At 37.5% G+C, this 20462-nt stretch overlaps 1 protein-coding gene across 4 annotated transcripts in view; it reads left to right on the forward strand.

Moving 5' to 3' along the window:
• Nucleotides 1-20462, forward strand: part of OSBPL8 (oxysterol binding protein like 8) — a 189643-nt gene that overhangs the window by 39605 nt on the left and 129576 nt on the right. For all 4 annotated transcript variants that reach the window (XM_019952713.3, XM_019952714.3, XM_073788387.1 and 1 more), the window contains one exon: nt 20161-20261. In XM_019952713.3, coding sequence (XP_019808272.2) covers nt 20239-20261 — 23 coding nt within the window. In that variant the 5' untranslated portion in view covers nt 20161-20238. Of the gene's footprint in view, nt 1-20160; nt 20262-20462 lie in introns of those variants that run through there.

Here is a 20462-nt window from a genome sequence, read left to right on the forward strand (position 1 = left end):
TTTTTTTTTTTTTTTTTTTGCGGTACGCGGGCGTCTCACTGTTGTGACCTCTCCCGTTACGGAGCACAGGCTCCGTCCGGACGCACAGGCTCAGCGGCCATGGCTCACGGGCCCAGCCGCTCCGCGGCATGTGGGATCTTCCCAGACCGGGGCACAAACCCGTGTCCCCTACATCGGCAGGCAGACTCTCAACCACTGCGCCACCAGGGAAGCCCTCTAGTTAAGTTTTTGTTAGTGATTTCTAGCTTAATTGCATTGTGGTCAGAGATCAGTCTGCATGTTTTCAACATTTTGCAAGTTATTTGAGACTTGCATTTTGGCCCAGCATGTAGTCAAATTTGGAAATATGTATATTTGAAAAGAATATATTGCGGTTGTTGGGTGCAGTGGAATTTATAGGTCAGTTAATCAAGTTTTTAAATCTACTGTTCAAAGCTTCTATATCCATTTAATTTATTTCATTTTTGTCAGGACTTAACTTTTCCCTTCTTTGGCTATTGGTAGCCCCTTCAAGTTGGCTCCTGAGTCTTCATTATGTGACTCCAATAGTCTTTGATAGCTTTCTTGCTCTCTGGAATACAAGATACTCTAGGCTCATCTCGTACATTTGTTGTCTTAGATCTGGAATATGCCATTTCTTCAAGAAGCCCTGGTGTCTTTTAATGAGAAATGTTGTTTAGAGACCACAGACTGTGTGTCGGGGTCTGGTTGCTACTGGGTTGGTTACTGTTTCTATGGGCTATTTGGGTATTATTTCTTTTTTTTTTTAATTGAAGTATAGATGATTTACAATGTTATAGTTTCAAGTGTACAGCAAAGTGATTCAGTTATATATGTATATATACATATATATATTCTTTTTCAGATTCTTTTCTATTATAGGTTATTACAAGATACTGAATATAGTTCCCTGTGCTATAGAATAGGCCCTTGTTGTTTACCTGTTTTATATATGGTAGTGTGTATATGTTAATCCCAAACTCCTAATTTATCTCCCCCTCACTCTGCTATCCCCTTTGGTAACCACAGGTTTGTTTTCTGTGTCTGTGAGTCTATTTCTGTTTTGTAAATAAGTTCATTTGTATTTTGCTATTTCTTTTAAAACACATGGAGCTCCATAGTTTACTTTGGTATGACTTTTTTCTTCTCTTGAGGTTTTAAAAGCGGAAGTATGAATGTATAGTAGAGGGGTCTTAATGCAGCTTTCTGAAGGTTGGGATGATTGATATCTTTAGAGAAGCTTATATGACTTTAAGTGAGTTATGTTCTGTCATTCATAAATAATTTTTTCTCTGTATCCAACTCCGCAAAATGTACAGTGTTTTATAGACATGATAGAATCTTGATGTATCTAAAGTTTATTTTCAAACTAGGAAATTAATTTTCTAATCTATCCCTTTTGCACACCCATTTTTAAGAAAAATAAACTGTAGTAATTAGATATTACTTCAGTTCTTTTTTTTGAGTTTTTGAATTTTATTTTATTTATTTTTTTATACAGCAGGTTCTTATTAGTTATCCATTTTATACATATTAGTGTATATAAGTCAATCCAAATCTCCCAATTCATCACACCACCACCCCCCACTGCCACTTACCCGCCGTGGTTTCCATACGTTTGTTCTCTACATCTGTGTCTCAGTTTCTGCCCTGCAAACCGGTTCATCTGTACCATTTTTCTAGGTTCCACATATATGCATTAATATAAGATATTTGTTTTTCTCTTTCTGACTTCACTCTGTATGACAGCCTCTAGATTCATCCACGTCTCTACAAACAACCCGATTTCATTCCTTTCCATGGCTGAATAATATTCCATTGTATATATGTACCACATCTTCTTTATCCATTCGTCTGTCGATGGGCATTTAGGTTGCTTCCATGTCCTGCCTATTGTAAATAGTGCTGCAGTGAACATTGAGGTGCATGTGTCTTTTTGAATTATGGTTTTCTCTGGGTATATGCCCAGTAGTGGGATTGCTGGGTCATATGATAATTCCATTTATAATTTTTTAAGGAACCTCCATACTGTTCTCCATAGTGGCTGTATCAATTTGCATTCCCACCAACAGTGCAAGAGGGTTCCCTTTTCTCCACACCCTCTCCAGCATTTGTTGTTTGTAGATTTTCAGATGATGCCCATTCTAACTAGTGTGAGGTGATATCTCATTGTAGTTTTGATTTGCATTTCTCTAACAATTAGTGTTGTTGAGCAGCTTTTCATGTGCTTTTTGGCCATCTGTATGTCTTCTTTGGATAAATGTCTCTTTAGGTCTTCTGCCCATTTTTGGATTGGGTTGTTTTTTTTTAATATTGAGCTGTATGAGCTGTTTATGTATTTTGGAGATTAATCCTTTGTCTGTTGATTCGTTTGCAAATATTTTCTCCCATTCTGAGAAAATATTTCATCTTGTTTGTAGCTTCCGTTGCTTTGCAAAAGCTTTTAAGTTTCATTAAGTCCCATTTGTTTATTTTTGTTTTTATTTCCAGTACTCTAGGAGGTGGATCAAAAAAGATCTTGCTGTGATTTATGTCAAAGACTGTTCTTCCTATGTTTTCCTCTAAGAGTTTTATAGTGTCCGTTCTTACATTTAGGTCTCTAATCCATTTTGAGTTTATTTTTGTGTATGGTGTTAGGGAGTGCTCTAATTTCATTCTTTTACATGTAGCTGTCTAGTTTTCCCAGCACCACTTATTGAAGCAACTGTTTTTTCTCCATTGTATATCCTTGCCTCCTTTGTCATAGATTAGTTGACCATAGGTGCGTGGGTTTATCTCTGGGCTTTCTATCCTGTTACATTGATCTATATTTCAGTTTTTGTGCCAGTACCATATTGTCTTGATTACTGTAGCTTTGTAGTATAGTCTGAAGTCAGGGAGTCTGATTCCTCCAATTCTGTTTTTTTCCCTCAAGACCACTTTGGCTATTCCGGGTCTTTTGTGTCTCCATACAAATTTTAAGATATTTTTGTTCTAGTTCTGTAAAAATTGCCATTGGTAATTTGATAGGGATTGCATTGAATCTGTAGATTGCTTTGGGTAGTGTAGTCATTTTCACAATATTGATTCTTCCAATCCAAGAACATGGTATATCTCTCCATCTGTTGGTATCATCTTTAATTTCTTTCATCAGTGTCTTATACTTTTCTGCATACAGGTCTTTTGTCTCCTTAGGTAGGTTTATTCCTAGGTATTTTATTCTTTCTGTTGCAGTGGTAAATGGGAGTGTTTCTTTAATTTCTCTTTCAGATTTTTCATCATTAGTGTATAGGAATGCAAGAGATTTCTGTGCATTAATTTTGTATCCTGCAACTTTACCAAATTCATTGATTAGCTCTACTAGTTTTCTGGTGGCATCTTTAGGATTCTCTATGTATAGTATCATGTCATCTGCAAACAGTGACAGTTTTACTTCTTCTTTTCCAATTTGTATTCCTTTTATTTCTTTTTGTTCTCCGATTGCCATGGCTACCTTAGAGGGGATGGTTTCAGTTTTTCACCATAGAGAATGATGTTTGCTGTGGGTTTGTCGTATATGGCCTTTCTTATGTTGAGGTAGGTTCCCTGTGTGCCCACTTACTGGAGAGTTTTTATCAGAAATGGGTGTTGAATTTTGTCAATAGCTTTTTCTGCATCTATTGAGATGATCATATGGTTTTTCTTCTTCAGTTTGTTACTGTGGTGTGTCACATTGATTGATTTGCATATATTGAAGAATCCTTGCATTCCTGGGATAAATCCCTCTTGATGGTGGTGCATGATCCTTTTAGTGTGTTGTTGGATTCTGTTTGCTAGTATTTTGTTGAGGATTTTTGCATCTACTTTCATCAGTGACATTGGTCTGTACTTTTCTTTTTTTTGTAGTATCTTTGTCTGGTTTTGGTATCAGGGTGATGGTGGTCTCATAGAATGAGTTTGGGAGTGTTTCTTCCTCTGCAATTTTTTGGAAGAGTTTGAGAAAGATGGGTGTTAGCTCTTCTCTAAATGTTTCATAGAATTCACCTGTGAAGCCATCTGGTCCTGGACTTTTGTGTGTTGGAAGATTTTATAATCACAGTTTCAATTTCATTACTTGTGATTGGTCTGTTCATATTTTCTATTTCTTCCTGGTTCAGTCTTGGAAGGTTATACCTTTCTAAGAATTTGTCCATTTCTTCCAGGTTGTCCATTTTATTGGCATAGAGTTGCTTGTAGTAGTCTCTTAGGATGCTTTGTATTTCTGCTATGTCTGTTGTAACTTTTCCTTTTTCTTTCTAATTTTATTGATTTGAGTCCTCTCCCTCTTTTTCTTGATGAGCCTGGCTAATGGTTTATCAATTTTGTTTATCTTCTCAAAGAACCAGCTTTTAGTTTTATTGATGTTTGCTATTGTTTTCTTTGTTTCTGCTCTGATTTTTATGATTGTTTTCCTTCTACTAACTTGGGTTTTGTTTGTTCTTCTTTCTCTAGTTCCTTTAGATGTAAGGTTAGATTTTTTATTTGAGATGTTTGTTGTTTCTTGAGGTAGGATTGTATTGCTGTAAACTTCCCTCTTAGAACTGCTTTTGCTGTATCCCATAGGTTGTGGATCATTGTGTTTTCATTGTCATTTGTCTCTAGGTATTTTTGGATTTCTTCTTTGATTTCTTCAGTTATCTCTTGGTTAGTTAGTAATGTATTGTTTAGCCTCCATGTGTTTGTGATTTTTACGTTTTTGTCCCTGTAATTGATTTCTAATCTCATAGCATGGTCAGAAAACATGCTTGATATGATTTCAATTTTCTTAAATTTACTGAGGCTTGATTTGTGACCCAAGATGTGATCTATCCTGGAGAATGTTCTGTGCACACCTGAGAGGAAAGTGTAATCTGCTGTGTTTGGATGGAATGTCCTATAAATATCAATTAAATCTATCTGTTCTATTGTGTCATTTAAGCTTGTGTTTCCTGTTTTGGAAATTAATTTTCTGTTTGGATGATCTGTACATTTGTGTAAGTGAAGTGTTAAAGTCCCCCACTATTATTGTGTTACTGTCAATTTCCTCTTTTATAGCTGTTAGCAGTTGCCTTATGTATTGAGGTGCTCCTGTGTTGGGTGCATAAGCATTTATAATTGTTATATCTTCTTCTTGGATTGATCCCTTGATCATTATGTAGTGTCCTTCCTTGTCTCTTCTAACAGTCTTTGTTTTAAAGTCTAGTTTATCTGATATGAGTATTGCTACTCCTTTTGATTTCCATTTGCATGGAATATCTTTTTCCATCCCCCTCACTTGCAGTCTGCATGTGTCCCTAGTTCTGAAGTGGGTCTCTTGTAGACAGAATATATATGGGTCTCCATTCAGGGAGCCCGTGTCTTTTGGTTGGAGCATTTAATCCATTCACGTTTAAGGTAATTATCGATATGTATGTTCCTATGACCATTTTCTTAATTGTTTTGGGTTTGTTTTTGTAGGTCCTTTTTTTCTCTTGTGTTTCCCACTTAGAGAAGTTCCTTTAGCATTTGTTGTAGAGCTGGTTTGGTAGTGCTGAATTCTCTTAGCTTTTGCTTGTCTGTAAAGCTTTTGATTTCTCCATTGAATCTGAATGAGATCCTTGCCGGGTAGAGTAATCTTGGTTGTAGGTTCTTCCCTTTCATCACTTTAAGTATATGATGTATATCATCATATAGTTAAGTATATCACTCCCTTCTGGCTTGTAGAGTTTCTGCTGGGAAATCAGCTGTTAACCTTATGGGAGTTCCCTTGTATGTTATTTGTTGTTTTTCCCTTGCTGCTTTCAATAATTTTTCTTTGTCTTTAATTTTTGCCAATTTGATTACTATGTGTCTCGGCGTGTTTCTCCTTGGGTTTATCCTGTATGGGACTCGCTGTGCTTCCTGGACTTGGGTGGCTCTTTCCTTTCCCATGTTAGGGAAGTTTTCGACTCTAATCTCTTCAGATATTTTCTCTGGTTCTTTCTCTCTCTCTTCTCCTTGTGGGACCCATATAATGCGAATGTTGTTGCATTTAATGTTGTCCCAGAGGTCTCTTAGGCTGTCTTCATTTCTTTTCATTCTTTTTCATTATTCTGTTCCACAGCAGTGAATTCCACCATTCTGTCTTCCAGGTCACTTATCCGTTCTTCTGCCTCAGTTATTCTGCTATTGATTCCTTCTAGTGTATTTTACATTTCAGTTATTGTATTGTTCATCGCTGTTTGTTTGTTCTTTAATTCTTCTAGGTCTTTGTTAAACATTTCTTGCATCTTCTCGACCTTTGCCTCCATTCTTTTTCTGAGGTCCTGGATCATCTTCACTGTCATTATTCTGAATTCTTTTTCTGGAAGGTTGCCTATCTATACTTCATTTAGTTGTTTTCCTGGGGTTTTATCTTGTTCCTTCATCTGGTACATAGCCCTCAGCCTTTTCATCTTGTCTGTCTTTCTGTGAATGTGGTTTTCCTTCCACAGGCTGCAGGATTGTAGTTCTTGCTTCTGCTGTCTGCCCTCTGGTGGATGAGGCTATCTAAGAGGCTTGTGCAAGTTTCCTGATGGGAGGGACTGGTGGTGGGTAGAGCTGGCTGTTGCTCTGGTGGGCAGAGCTCAGTAAAACTTTAATCTGCTTTTCTGCTGATGGGTGGGGCTGGGTTCCCTCCCTATTGGTTGTTTGGCCTGAGGCGACCCAGCACTGGAGCCTACAGGCTGTTTGGTGGGGCTAATGGCAGACTCTGGGAGGGCTCATGCCAACGAGTACTTCCCAAAACTTCTGCTGCCATTGTCCTTGTCCTCACGGTGAGACACAGCCTCCCCTCACCTCTGCAGGAGACCCTCCAACACTAGGTCTGGTTCAGTCTCCTATGGGGTCACTGCTCCTTCCCCTGGGTCCCGATGCTCACACTACTTTTTGTGTGCCCTCCAAGTGTGGAATCTCTGTTTCCCCCAGTCCTGTCAAAGTTCTGCAATCAAATGCTGCTAGCCTTCGAAGTCTGATTCTCTAGGAATTCCTCCTCCCGTTGCCGGGTCCCCAGGTTGTAAATCCTGATGTGTGGCTCAGAACCTTCACTCTAGTGGGTGGACTTCTGTGGTATAAATGTTCTCCAGTTTGTGAGTCACCCACCCAGCAGTTATGGGATTTGATTTTATTGTGATTACACCCCTCCTACCGTCTCATTGTGGCTTCTCCTTTGTCTTTGGATGTGGGGTATCTTTTTTGGTGAGTTCCAGTGTCTTCCTGTTGTTGATTGTTCAGCAGTTGTGATTCTGGTGCTCTCGCAGGAGGGAGTGAGAGCACGTCCTTCTACTTCGCCATCTTGAACCAATCTCCTCTAATGCCCCTCTTTTTTACTTTATTCTTTTGTAGAATTATATATCAATTGGAAGATAATGTAAACTAGTTTTGTTTGTGACTAAGTCTAAAGGCAAACAAATGAACCTAAAAAAATAAACCTAAGTTCAAAATAGGCTGTATAAGAAAGCACTTTAGATTGTAAATATTGGGCATCCCTGGTGGTGCAGTGGTTGAGAGTCCGCCTGCTGATGCTAGGGACACGGGTTCGTGCCCCGGTCTGGGAAGATCCCACATGCCACGGAGCAGCTGGGCCCGTGAGCCATGGCCGCTGAGCCTGCGTGTCCGGAGCCTCTGCAAAGATTGTAAATATTTATGAAAGGTTCTTCATTAATTAATACTAGGTTATTAATTAATTCATTCATTATTTAATTAATACTAGGTTCATTTATATATTTTATTTCTGGTAGTTAATTTGTTTGCTTTTAATGTAAAGGGGTTTGCAAGGGTTTTTTCTGGGAGGGCGGGGGTACTCTCACTCTACCACATCCAGAAATCTGATTTTAATATCCTCATGTGCTCCTGAAGGTAACAGCATACACATTCCTTTGTCATAGGCTCATTACGTAGTAGTATACTAGTTTATTTTGCTCTCTTTCAGCTAGGACAGGATATGTATTCTTTATATGTCCAGAATCTAGAACGGTGTCTCCTATGGGACAAGACGTAAATAAATATTTGATGAATGTGTTTTGAGCCCTACAAAGGAAATATAACTGATGATGAAGCAACAGTAGATATTAAGGATTTATAAACCATAAATTTTATGAATTACGTATATTAGTGGTTGGTCTAGAGATAATGGGAAATGGAATTTGTTTTGTACCTTGCCAGAAATTTAGTAATAGTGATTTCCTGGTTTTCATTGAACTTAAACTAACACTGGTTTTCCTCTGGGCAAAGTGCTTACAGTTTAATTTTGGCTGGACCCTACATAAACAGTGTGTATTTTGTAAAGCAACAGATCGAGAAAATCTTTAGTACATTTTTCTTTGTGCTTTTTATACGTAACCCTTGTCACTTGTATGGATGATTAAAGTTGAAAAGGGCTCCCAGACCTGATTCCATTGTGTGTGTGTGTGTGTGTGTGTGGGTGTAGGCTTCCCCACTACAACAAGCAATTTTTTGACACCAGCAGGATGTCTGAGAATTCTCCTGATTTCTGATACTGTATACCTGGAGATAGAATCAGATTCCACAGGTAGAGGGCTCAGTCCCACAGGACCATTCTCCACTTCAGATGCCAGTTGTAAGTCCGAGTTGTTACCTGGACTTCTGACTGTCTGACTATAAATCAGAGGTTCCCATGACTCCATTCTTGGGTTTGATTAATTTGCCAGAATGGCTCATAGAATTCAGAAAAATCTGTTTACTTACTAGATTATTGATGTTTTATAAATAGATATTAAAGGATACAAATCAACAGACAGATAAAAATATACATAGCACAAGGTCCTGAACGAAGGAGTTTCTGTCCTTGCGGAGCTTGGAGCCCAGAAGTAGAAGCTCTCAGGGGGGATAAATGGGGACCAAAAAGCTGCCCTTTTTGGGTTTTTATGGAAGCTTCATTACATAGTCATGATTGACTAAATCATTGGCCAATGGATATTGATTCAATCTCAAGCCCTTCTCTCCTCCCTGGAAATCAAGGGGTGGGACTGAGAGTTCCAACCCTCTAATCGCAGGGTTGGGTCTCCTGGCAGCCAGCCCCCACCCTTGGGTGGGATCCAAAAGTCACCTCCCCTGAAGAGTTTTAAGTAACTGAGGACAAGAGATTGAATATTACCCCATTATTCTTATTGTCCAGAAGATTCCAAGGGTTTTGGGAGCTGTGAGCCAGGAACCGTGGATGAAGACCAAATATATCTGAAATATATATATTAGGTCATTTGAATGACCAATTACATACATTTCTTACAAATCACAGTATTACATCTATATACACATATATCTATCTAAAACAGTGCATCTGGTTGAACTGTTCAATGAATTTTACAAATCAGAGATAGAAAAAGTATTTGGACACCCTTCTAGTTCAGAATTTAAGTAATTGATTGGGCTTTAATATGTTGTCAGACAGTCAGATAAATGCAAACTAGATTATAATCACTGTGAAATAGACATACATATAGGCATAGTATATTTGTGAAATAATGTAATTTTAATGAGGGTTTTTTAAGAGGGGCAGTGCTTTGAGAATACCTACATACCTACATACTCCAGAGAAATCCGGATAGGAGGAGTCATCCAGATATTTTCCTTCCTTTCATCTTTATATCCTTAGGTAATTTAATGCCTTTCCCTCTTCCAAGACTTGGTCTGACTCATTCAGTCTGTTTCTTCTCTCTGTCTCCCCGACATGTCTTCCTCATCTGTCTCCCTGGGGTTGTACAGCCACAGTAGGATAATTTGCCCTGCACACTCCTATCCCGCTTCCCCCTTGCCCATTCCAGCTTTTTGCTTGCCTCCCAGTCTTATTACCATCATTATCATCGCTGTTATATTTTAGAACGGAGGAAATCTTAACTTAATTCATAGGTGCCAAAATATTAATATACTTTATGAAAAAAATGTACTACACTGTTTTACAATAATTTTGATGGAAGCCATTTGGATAGACAGCCTGCTTTAATAAAGCAGTCCGTGTGTGTGTGTGTGTGTGTGTGTGTGTGTGTGTGTGTGTGTGTGCGCGCACGTGCGCACGTGCATGTATATATATATATACTTTTTTTTTAACTGCTTATGAATAAGATGTTGGTGCTAGCTTGCTTTTGGGGACCTGTCACATTTGTGTAATTAATTTCTCATTATGTTAGACTTTCCTTTAGTATTTAACCTAGCGTAAATACTGTAGATTAGTTCAGACTAGCTAGATCAAATTACTCTTATTTGCAATCTAATTTTTTAATCAAGTTGACAATGAATGAGATTAAGATTGGTGAATTTAATCCTAATTTCCAGTGATAAGAAGGTAGTGCTATTCTTTAGAAGTATGGTATATTCATTGATAGGCATTCTACCTTTAGAGCATATTTTTTTTTATAACTTAAGCATTTAAGAAAACAAAACAAAAAACTTCTGGGGCATCCTGTGAGATAGTAAGCCACAGCCTAATTGTATACAACTTGTAACTGAGACAGCCATTATTCAATATAGCGTCATGAGGTTGTTATGGTTAAATGACATATGTTAAAGCCATCAGCCTTACTTAGTAGATGCTCCTTCGTTCTTTCTGTGACTGAAATAACAACTCAAGCCCAAAATAGAGAAGATTTTTATAAAAATTCTTTCTCTAGGAACTTAGTTAAAGTGTAAATAGACAGTGAGGCACCAGTTCCCTAAACAATGTCTAGAGTACTGTTAACAAAGGAGCACAAGAGGGAACAGAGTCTTCTTTAAACTTTGAATTTAGCTAGTAATTATGTTCAAATTGGGATGCAGGCCTAGCTTTAGCTTGGCAATTTGGAGAAAGGAGTTGTCAGGATTGTGATGCACTGTACTCTTTTACAAAAAACTTAGACATTCTTTTTGGTTATACAAGCAACATACACTGTTTAAAAGGAGTTAAAATAGGAGACTGCCTTTCTTCTCTTCAAGCCTACTCCCTAGGGCCTACCACCATTAGGTCTGTGTTTAATTACTGTTTTACCTTTAAAAAATATACTTTTTTATTCCCAGATTTATTATCATTTAAACGTCTCTAGCTTTAAACTCTGAAAGATGGGGAAATTAGTATGCTTATACCTTAAGCTTCCAGTCAATCACCCTCTCCCTCTAGGATTTTTTGTTACACGTTTTTAGTTCTAGTGTTTGATTTCAAAGAAATACTAAAAACTTGTTTCTTGATATGTTAGTAGTGTCTCTTATCTTAACTCCCTTTTTTCAACAGTGAGGAATTTAGGGCACTTATCTTTCTTTTCCTGCTCCCTTTTTAATTTTTAATTTATTATTATTATTTTTTGAAGTCTAGTTGATTTATAATATTATGTTCAGGTGTACAGCATAGTGATTCAATATTTTTGCAGACTGTACTCCATTATAGGTTATTACACGATAATGGCTGTAATTCTCTATGCTATACAGTATATCCTGTTGCGTATCTACGTAGTAGTTTGTATCTGTTCATCCCATACCCCTAATTTGTCCCTTCTCCCTTCTCTTTCCCCTTTGGTAACCACAAGTTTGTTTTCTATATCTGTGAGTTTGCTTCTGTTTTGGATAAACGTTTACTCGTATTCTTTTTCAGATTCCACATGTAAATGATATCACACAGTATATGTCTTTCTCTTTCTGACATTTCAATAAGCATGATATTCTCTAGGTCCATCCATGTTGCTGCAAAGGGCAAAATTTCATCCTTTTTTATGGCTGAGTAATATTCCGTTGCATGTAAAAACACACACACATATATATACACACACCACCACCATTGTATATATATGTGTATATATATATATATATATATATATATATATATATACACACACACACACCACACACATATTCTTAATCTAGTCATCTGTTGTTGGGCACTTGGGTTGCTCCCAAGTGCAATATCTTGGCTATTGTAAATAGTGTGGCTATGAACATTGGGGTGCATGTGTCTTTTTGAATTAGCATTTTTATTTTTTTCCAGATATTTTCCCAGGAGTGGAATTGCTAGATTATATGGTTGTTCTATTTTTTTAAATAAATTTTTATTTATTTATTTATTTATTTAGGCTGTGTTGGGTCTTCGTTGCTGTGCGCGGCTTCTCTAGTTGCAGCGAGTGTGGGCTACTCTTCGTTGCAGTGCACAGGCTTCTCATTGCGGTGGCTTCTCTCGCTGCAGAGCACAGGCTCTAGCCGTGCGGGCTTCAGTAGTTGTGGCACATGGGCTCAGTAGTTGTGGCTCGCAGGCTGTAGAGCGCAGGCTTCAGTAGTTGTGGTACACAGGCTTAGTTGCTCCGTGGCGTGTGGGATCTTCCTGGACCAGGGCTTGAACCCATGTCTCCTGCATTGGCAGGTGGATTCTTAACCACTGCACCACGAGGGAAGCCCTGGTGTTCTATTTTTCCTTTTTTGAGGACTGCTCCCTTTTTTCAGTCATGTTATGATTTGATTTTTACTGTGTGTATATGTGTGAGTCTTCTTTGCTTTTTTCTTCCATGTTCCAGTGTGATTTATTCCAGAAATGCAAGAAAGGCTTAATATTCAATAAATCAAGAAATATAATCACAAAAAGATAGCAAAGGAAAAAATACATGCATTCATTTCAATAGAGTCGTAAATGTACTTAACAAAAACTAGTGCCCAGTCATTAAAAATATAAATTAAACTTTTCATGAAAATTATAATAGACGGGAAGTTTCTTAATTTGATGAAGATAACTACAGAAAAACTACAGTTATCATATTCAGTGCTGAATTTTTTTTTAGGGTGTTTGGACTTTTTTTACTACTTGAAATTTCCTTTTTGTCATTGTATATTTTATTTAAATTTTTTTCATTGAAATGTAGTTGATTTACAATATTATATTAGTTTCAGGGGTACAACATAGTGATTCAAAACTTTTATAGTTTATGCTCCATTTAAAGTCATTATAATATATTGGCTATATTCCCTGTGCTGTGCAGTATATCCTTGTAGCTTATTTTATACATAGTAGTTTGTACCTCTTAATTCCCTATCCCTATCTTACCCCTCCCATTTCCATCTCTCTACTGGTAACCACTAGTTTGTTCTCTATATCTGTGAGTCTGTTTCTGTTTTGTTGTGTTCATTTTTTGTTTTATTTTTTAGATTCCACAATAAGTGATAACATAGAGTATTTGTCTTTCTCTGTCTACTTATTTCACTGAGCGTAATACCCTCCAGGTCCATCCATGTTGCTGCAAAGGGCAAAATTTCATTCTTTTTTTGTGGCTGAGTAGTACTCCATTGTATGTATATATACCATATCCGTTCATCTGTTGATGGGTACTTAGGTTGCTTCCATATCTTGGCTATTGTAAATAATGCTGCCGTGAACATAGGGTGCATGTATCTTTTCAAATTAGTGTTTTTGTTTTCTTTGGGTGTATACCCAGGAGTGGAATTACTGGATCATATGGTAGTTCTGTTTTTAGTTTTTTGAGGAACCTGCATACTGTTTTACTTAGTGGCTGCACCAATTTACATTCCCACCAGTAGCTGGAATTCTTTTACATGTAGTGTAAAAGAATTCCCTTTTCTCTACATTCTCATCAGCATTTGTTACTTGTGGTCTTTTTGATAATAGCCATTCTGACAGATTGTGAGGTGATATCTTGTGGTTTTGATTTGCATTTCTCTGATGATTTGCAATGTTGAGCATATTTTCATGTGCCAGTTGGCCATCTGTATGTCTTCTTTGGAAAAATGTCTATTTGGGTCTTCTGCTCAGTTTTTAATTGGGTGGTATTATTTTACTTTTTGTGACATTGAGTTGTACAAGCTTATTAACCCCTTACTGATTAACCCCATTTGCAAATATTTTCTCCCATTCAGTAGGTTGTCTTTTCATTTTGTCAGTGGTTTCCTCTGCTGTGCAAAACTCTTTTAAGTTTAATTAGGTCCCATTTGTTTATTTTTGCTTTTGTTTCCTTTGCCTTAGAAGACAGGTCCAAAAAATGTTGCTGCGATTTATGTCAAAGAGTGTTCTGCCTGTGTTTTCTTCTAGGAGTTTTATGTTTTCTGGTCTAACATTTGGGTCTTTAATATATTTTGATTTTAATTATTTTTGTGTATGGTGTGAGGAAATGTTCTGATTTTATTCTTTTATGTGTAGCTGTCATGTTCCCAGCACCACTTACTGAAGAGATTGTCTTTTCCCCATTGTATATTCTCGCATCCTTTGTTGATTAATTGACCATAGTTGAGTGGGTTTATTTATGGGCTCCCTGTTCTGTTCCATTGATCTATGTGTCTGTTTTTGTGCCAGTACCATCCTGTTTTGACTACTGTAGCTTTGCAGTATAGTCTGAAGTCAGGGAGCATGATACCTTCAGCTTTGTTCTTCTTTCTCAAGATTGCTTTTTATATAGAGTAATTTTGTCTTTACATAAGGTAATTATGTTGAGTTGACCTGAAAATTGAAAAGCAAAAATTGGGATTTATTCATTTATTCTATAAATATTGATTCTTTGATATTGAATACCCCAGGGCTCTGAACTCAGTCCTCTTTTCTGTCTACACTGATTCCCAAGGAGATCTCATCTAGTCTTATGGTTTTAGATTGCATCTATATGCTGACTCTCAGTTTACATTTCTAGCCTGACTGCTCCTCCTCAACCTCACATCCGTAGGTCCAACTGTCTACTTGGTATCTCTATTCAGATGTCTAACTGCATCTCAAAGTGAATATATCCAAAAGGAGCTCCTGATATTCATCTCTTTCCTCTTCAAGTCTTTCCATAATGTACTCCAAATCTGTTAGTGGTAGTTTCATTCTTCCAGTTGCTCAGGGCACAGACCTCCTAAGTCCTACCTCCACTTCTCTTTAAATTCACACCCTACATCTGGTTCATCAACAAATCCTTTTGACTCTATATTCAAAGTATTTAAAAAATTTGATACTATTCACCACACCTCTTGCTACTGTTCTGGCAGAAGCCACCATGGTCTCTTGCTTGGATTATAGCAGTGGTCTTCCAATTTGTAATCTATTCTCAGCCAGCAGCCAGAGTGGTCCTGCATAAGTTAGATTCTGTTATTTCTTTGCTCTCCTTTCTGAAGATAGCTTCCCATCTCATTCAGAGTGTAAGTCAAAGTCCTTCTGTCCTATTAGGCTCTCTATGATTTGGAACATAGTTATCTTCCTGTTCTCATTGCTAACTGCTCTCTTCCTTATTCCACTGGCCATATTAGTCTCCTTGCTGTTCTTTAAACATGCCACATACTCCTGCCTTAGGGTCTTTGTGCTTGCTGTTTCCTATTCTGCCTGGGAGGGTCTTCTAGATACTTGAGCAGCTCACCCCCTCATGTTACTGAGATCTTGACTCAGTCATTCCTATCTAAAATTCTCCCTACTACTGTGACATATATAATTGCTCACTTCCTAATTTTTTCTTCTCAGCCCTGATTACTGTCTAATGTACTATATATATATATATATATATATATTTTTTTTTTTTTTTTTTTTTTTTTTTGCGGTATGCGGGCCTCTCACTGTTGTGGCCTCTCCCGTTGCGGAGCACAGGCTCCAGACGCTAAGGCTCAGCGGCCATGGCTCACGGGCCCAGCCTCTGCACGGCATGTGGGATCCTCCCGGACCGGGGCACGAACCCGTGTCCCCTGCATCAGCAGGTGGACTCTCAACCACTGCGCCACCAGGGAAGCCTGTACGATATATTTTAAATATTTAGTTTTTAAAAAATCTGTCAGGCCAGGTTCATTGAGGACAACAAATCACTATAGGTACTTAGAGCAAAAGGGAAATTGGTAAGGGGAATTAGATTCTTAAAAGTTTTTGGAAAAGCTGGAGGTATGGAGCCTGAAAGGCTGTTCTAAGCTTTCAGATTAGTCACTGCTGCTGCTGATTGTGGCTGCCTGGTAGTACCAACATAGCAAACTGGCAGGGGAGCATTTGGTGATTACTGTAAAACCTCATGTCTGTTAAAGTCCAGGTGTCTACTGCATTCAGAAGAAAAATGGCCTTGTTTCTGTCTCTCTTCTGCCTTCCAAATATTGTGCAAATGCATTGCATTTGCTGAATGTAAATCACATAAATTCCAGGGGCAAAGATATTTGCAAAGTGGAGTTCTCATACTTTTAGCTTTTGTGATACAGAGGATACAAAGGAGAGCACAGAAGGCGGTGAGAATGAACGATGAGATACATATATCTATATTTATATGGACAAGATATGAATGCACACATACATATTGTATTCGTCAGGGTTCTCCAGAGAAACAGAACCAATAGGATTTACATGTATACAGAAAGAGAGAGGGGGAGAAAGAGTGGCTTTATTTTAAGGAGTTGGCTTCCGTGATTGTGGGGGCTGGCAAGTCTGAAATTGCAGGGCAGGCTGCAAAGTCCTTGGGTGATGTTCACTCTCCTTGATATCCTATAACTTAAATATTTAACAGTACTTAAATACTATAATGTAAAGTCAGTGTATCTTATGTTATATGACAAGGAGATGAGAGGGAAGAAAACAGTTATTTGATGCCTACACACAGAAACATATTCATAACGAAATTAGGAAAAAATACTCATAACTAATTATAATTCTCATTTCGGTAACTGGTCATGTAGTGGTAGCTGGTATTTATAAATGCCTTCTTCCACTACCCATTTTGTATTCCCTTTGCCCTCAGCAAGCACCTCAGATAGCCATAGTTCTTTCTTTACCTGGTGGAGTGACCCAAACTTTTGTTTCTGAAGGGTTTGAGTCAGTAGTAGTCCTGCCTTGGTTGGGCTATTATAGTTTTCCATTGAATATAATCATAAGGCATGGTAGTCCTAAGCAATGCTCTTAGGGATCTCCGATAACCAGACATTTTCTTTCTTACCACCATTGTGGAATAGTAGTCCAATTTCCCCTTGGTAATTAGAGTCAATTACCTAAGCCAGCACAGTAAGTTCGTTCTTTGCCTACTGATTCTAAGGCATGGGGAGCTTAAAGTGGGCGGGTGGCAGGCTTAACTTCCAGTTCAGTGGAATCACTGTTGTGTCTCCTGATGGAAGCATTCCTCCCTTTGGAACTAAGACCTCTAGACCAACAAAGCATAAGGTCGTGGGGACAGGAAACAAAAATTTTTGCTAGTAGTGGTGTTGGGAAAGCTGGATAGTTGCATGTAAATCAATGAGGTTAGAACACATTCTCACACCATACACAAAAATAAACTCAAAATAGCTTAAAGACTTCAATGTAAGATGTGACACCATAAAACTCCGAGAAGAGAACTTAGGCAAAACATTCTCTGACATAAATTGTATCAATGTTTTCTTAGGTCACTCTCCCAAGACAATAGAAATAAAAGCAAAAATAAACAACCGGGACCTAATCAAACTTGTAAGCTTTTGCACAGCAAAGGAAATCATAACCAAAATGAAAAGACAATATATGGAATGGGAGAAAATATTTGTGAACAATGTGACCAACAAGGGCTTACTTTGCAAAATATACAAACAGCTCATGACAACTCAATAACAAAAAACCAACCAAATCAAAAAATGGACAGAAGACCTAAATAGACATTTCTCCAAAGAAGGCATACAGATGGCCAATAGGCACGTGAGAAAATGCTCAACATCGCTAAGTATGAGAAATGCAAATCAAAAATACAATGAGGTACCACTTCACACTGGTCAGAATGGCCGTTATTTAAAAGTCTACAAATAACAAATGCTGGAGAGTGTGTGGAGAAAAGGGAACCCTCCTGCACAGTTGATGGGAATGTAAATTGGTGCAGCCACTATAGAAAACAGTATGGAGGTTCCTTAAAAAACTAAAAATAGAGTTGCTATATGATCCAGCAATCCCATTCCTGGGCACATATCCAGAGGAAACTCTAATTACAATTTACAACAGCCAAGACATGGAAGCAATCTAAATGTCCATTGACAGATGAATGGGTAAAGAAGATGTGTTATATATACACAATGGAACACTACTTAGCCATAAAAAAAATGAAATAATGCCATTTGCAGCAACATGGATGGACCTAGAAATTATCATATTAAGTGAAGTAAGTCAGAAAAAGAAAGACAAATACCTTATGATACCACCTATATGTGGAATCTAAAATATGACACAAATGAACTTATTTATGAAACAGAAACAGACTCACAGATATAGAAAACAAACTTACAGTTACCAAAGGGAAAAGGGGGTGGGAGAAGGATAAATTAGGAGTTTGGAGTTAGAAGATACAAACTACTATATATAACATAGGTAAGCAACAAGGTCCTACTGTATAGCACAGGGAACTATATTCAATATCCTGTAATAAACCATAAGGGAAAAGAATATGTATAACTGAATCACTTTGCTGTACACCAGAAACTAACACAACATTGTAAATCAACTATACTTCAATAAAAATAAATAAACAAAAAGTTTTGCTTGTGGGTCAATAAATAGTCAGTGGTGCCACTTCCATTTCCTTCCTCTGAGTCCTAACCTGTGAATCTTGGCTATGCAAGAAACAGCACCATATATCGGACATTCGGAGCATATACAGCCTTTTGGAGATCCTTGCCCAAGGTATTGCCATCTGGCTGGTCCTCTCACTGAGTCCTCAAAAGGCCATTCCACTGTTCTATCAAGCCAGCTGTTTCAGGATGATATGGTAAGACTAGTGAATTCACTAGCCCATTGCCACAGTTTTTTGTTTGTTTTTTTCTGCTGTGAAATGAGTTCCTTGATCAGCAGCAGTGCTTTGTAGAACAATAGGAGGGGTAGAGAAGGCATTTTGTAAGTCCACGGATAGTAGTTTTGGCAGAAGCATTTTGTGCAGCGAAGGCAAATCTGTATACAGACTAAGTATCTATTTCAGTAAGAATAAAGTACTACCTCTTCCATGATAGAAGCAGTCCAGTGTAATCAACCTGTCACCAGGTAGCTGGCTGATCACCTTAGGTAATAGTGTCATACTGGGGACTCAGTGTTGGTCTCTGCTGCTGGTAGATTTGGCACTCAGCAGTGGTAGTAGCCAGGTTGGTCTTGGTGAGTGGAGGTCCATGTTGCTAAACCCATGCATAACCTGCATCCCTACCATGGTGGCTACTTTGTTCATGAGCCCATTGGGCAGTGACAGGATTGGCTGGGGAAAGAGGCTGACTCGTATCTGCAGGATGGGTCATCCTGTATTGATATTTCAGTGCAGCCTTTTACACTTGAAAAGACAAGAAAATGATTTGGAACTCCAGGAAATGACTAGAAGTGTACCTATTTCTTGGTTTTAATTTTGTTAGCTGTTTTAAGAAAGAATTATTAGAGTGATTATTAGAGACTTCTGAATATATATAATTACTATAGGAGTTCATCTTGGAGGCTTTGTTAGTTAAAAAGCTCAAAAGAAAAGTGATGAAGACCTACTTCTAAGACTTTTCAAAATAAAAAGAAGTATAAAAGTAATACATGTTCATTGTAAAAATGAAAAATTCAGAAACAAAAAGAGTATTTTATATATTATGTTCTATCGTTTTGTTTTTTCCACCTAATGTGTTGTGGTCTTCTTTCTAGTTTAGTATATACAGATACTAAGTCATTTTAAAAAATTGCAGCATGCTCTTCAATTGTATGTAGTATAATTTAAGCAAGCTCCTAATCATTGACAGTAAGGCTGGTTCCAGTTTTCCTCACCTATTACTTCGTTGGATATGTTTATTTATGTCTTTGTGCGTTTGTATAATATATTTGTGGAATAATTCCTAGCCTTGCAATTGCTGGATTAAAGCATGTATATTTTAAATTGTCCTCTCCCCAATTGTTCTGATTTATATTCTTATCACAGAAGTGCATGAGAACATCTATTTTCCTATGTTCTCACCAACATTGGATGGTAGCACTCTTTTTAGTTTTTGCCAATGTAATAATGAAAAAAAAATCTAATTTTATTTCCTGAGTTATAAGTAGGTTCAATCATCTTTTCACATTTTGAACAGTCTCATATCTTTAACCTTGCTCTTGCTAGTCCTCTTCACTTGGAATATTTTCTTTCATTTTTGCTGAACTTTTACCATTCTTCAAGGTGCATGGCAAAATCTGTTTGTTTTTTTTTTTCCATTATTGGATTTCCCAATAACCTCAGCCTAAAATGATTTCTCTCTCCTTATATACTTAATGCTTTATTTCCCACTTATCACAGTTTTATACCAGAACTAATACATATGATTTTCTTCTTCTAGGATTTACAGGATGACTAAATATTAATGGAAAGAGAAGTGTAAACCTATCTTCTTTCACTATGGAGGCTGGTTTGGCAGATGGAGAACCTGACCGAACTTTGGTGAGTGGTTCAAATACAGCATAATAAGGTACTATCATCTACAGCTGGAAAGTGTTTGATGTAAGCCATCATTTTATTTTAAAAATGTATTTAAAACAAACTTTAAAAAAAGTATTTTAAAATAGTACTTTAATTCCTCTGTTGATATGAAAATTACAGATAGTTTAAAGCTTGTTAAGGCATAACCCAGTTTTCTGCTAT

Source organism: Tursiops truncatus, chromosome 11, assembly GCF_011762595.2.
Source record: "Tursiops truncatus isolate mTurTru1 chromosome 11, mTurTru1.mat.Y, whole genome shotgun sequence".
Classification (NCBI taxonomy): domain Eukaryota; kingdom Metazoa; phylum Chordata; class Mammalia; order Artiodactyla; family Delphinidae; genus Tursiops; species Tursiops truncatus.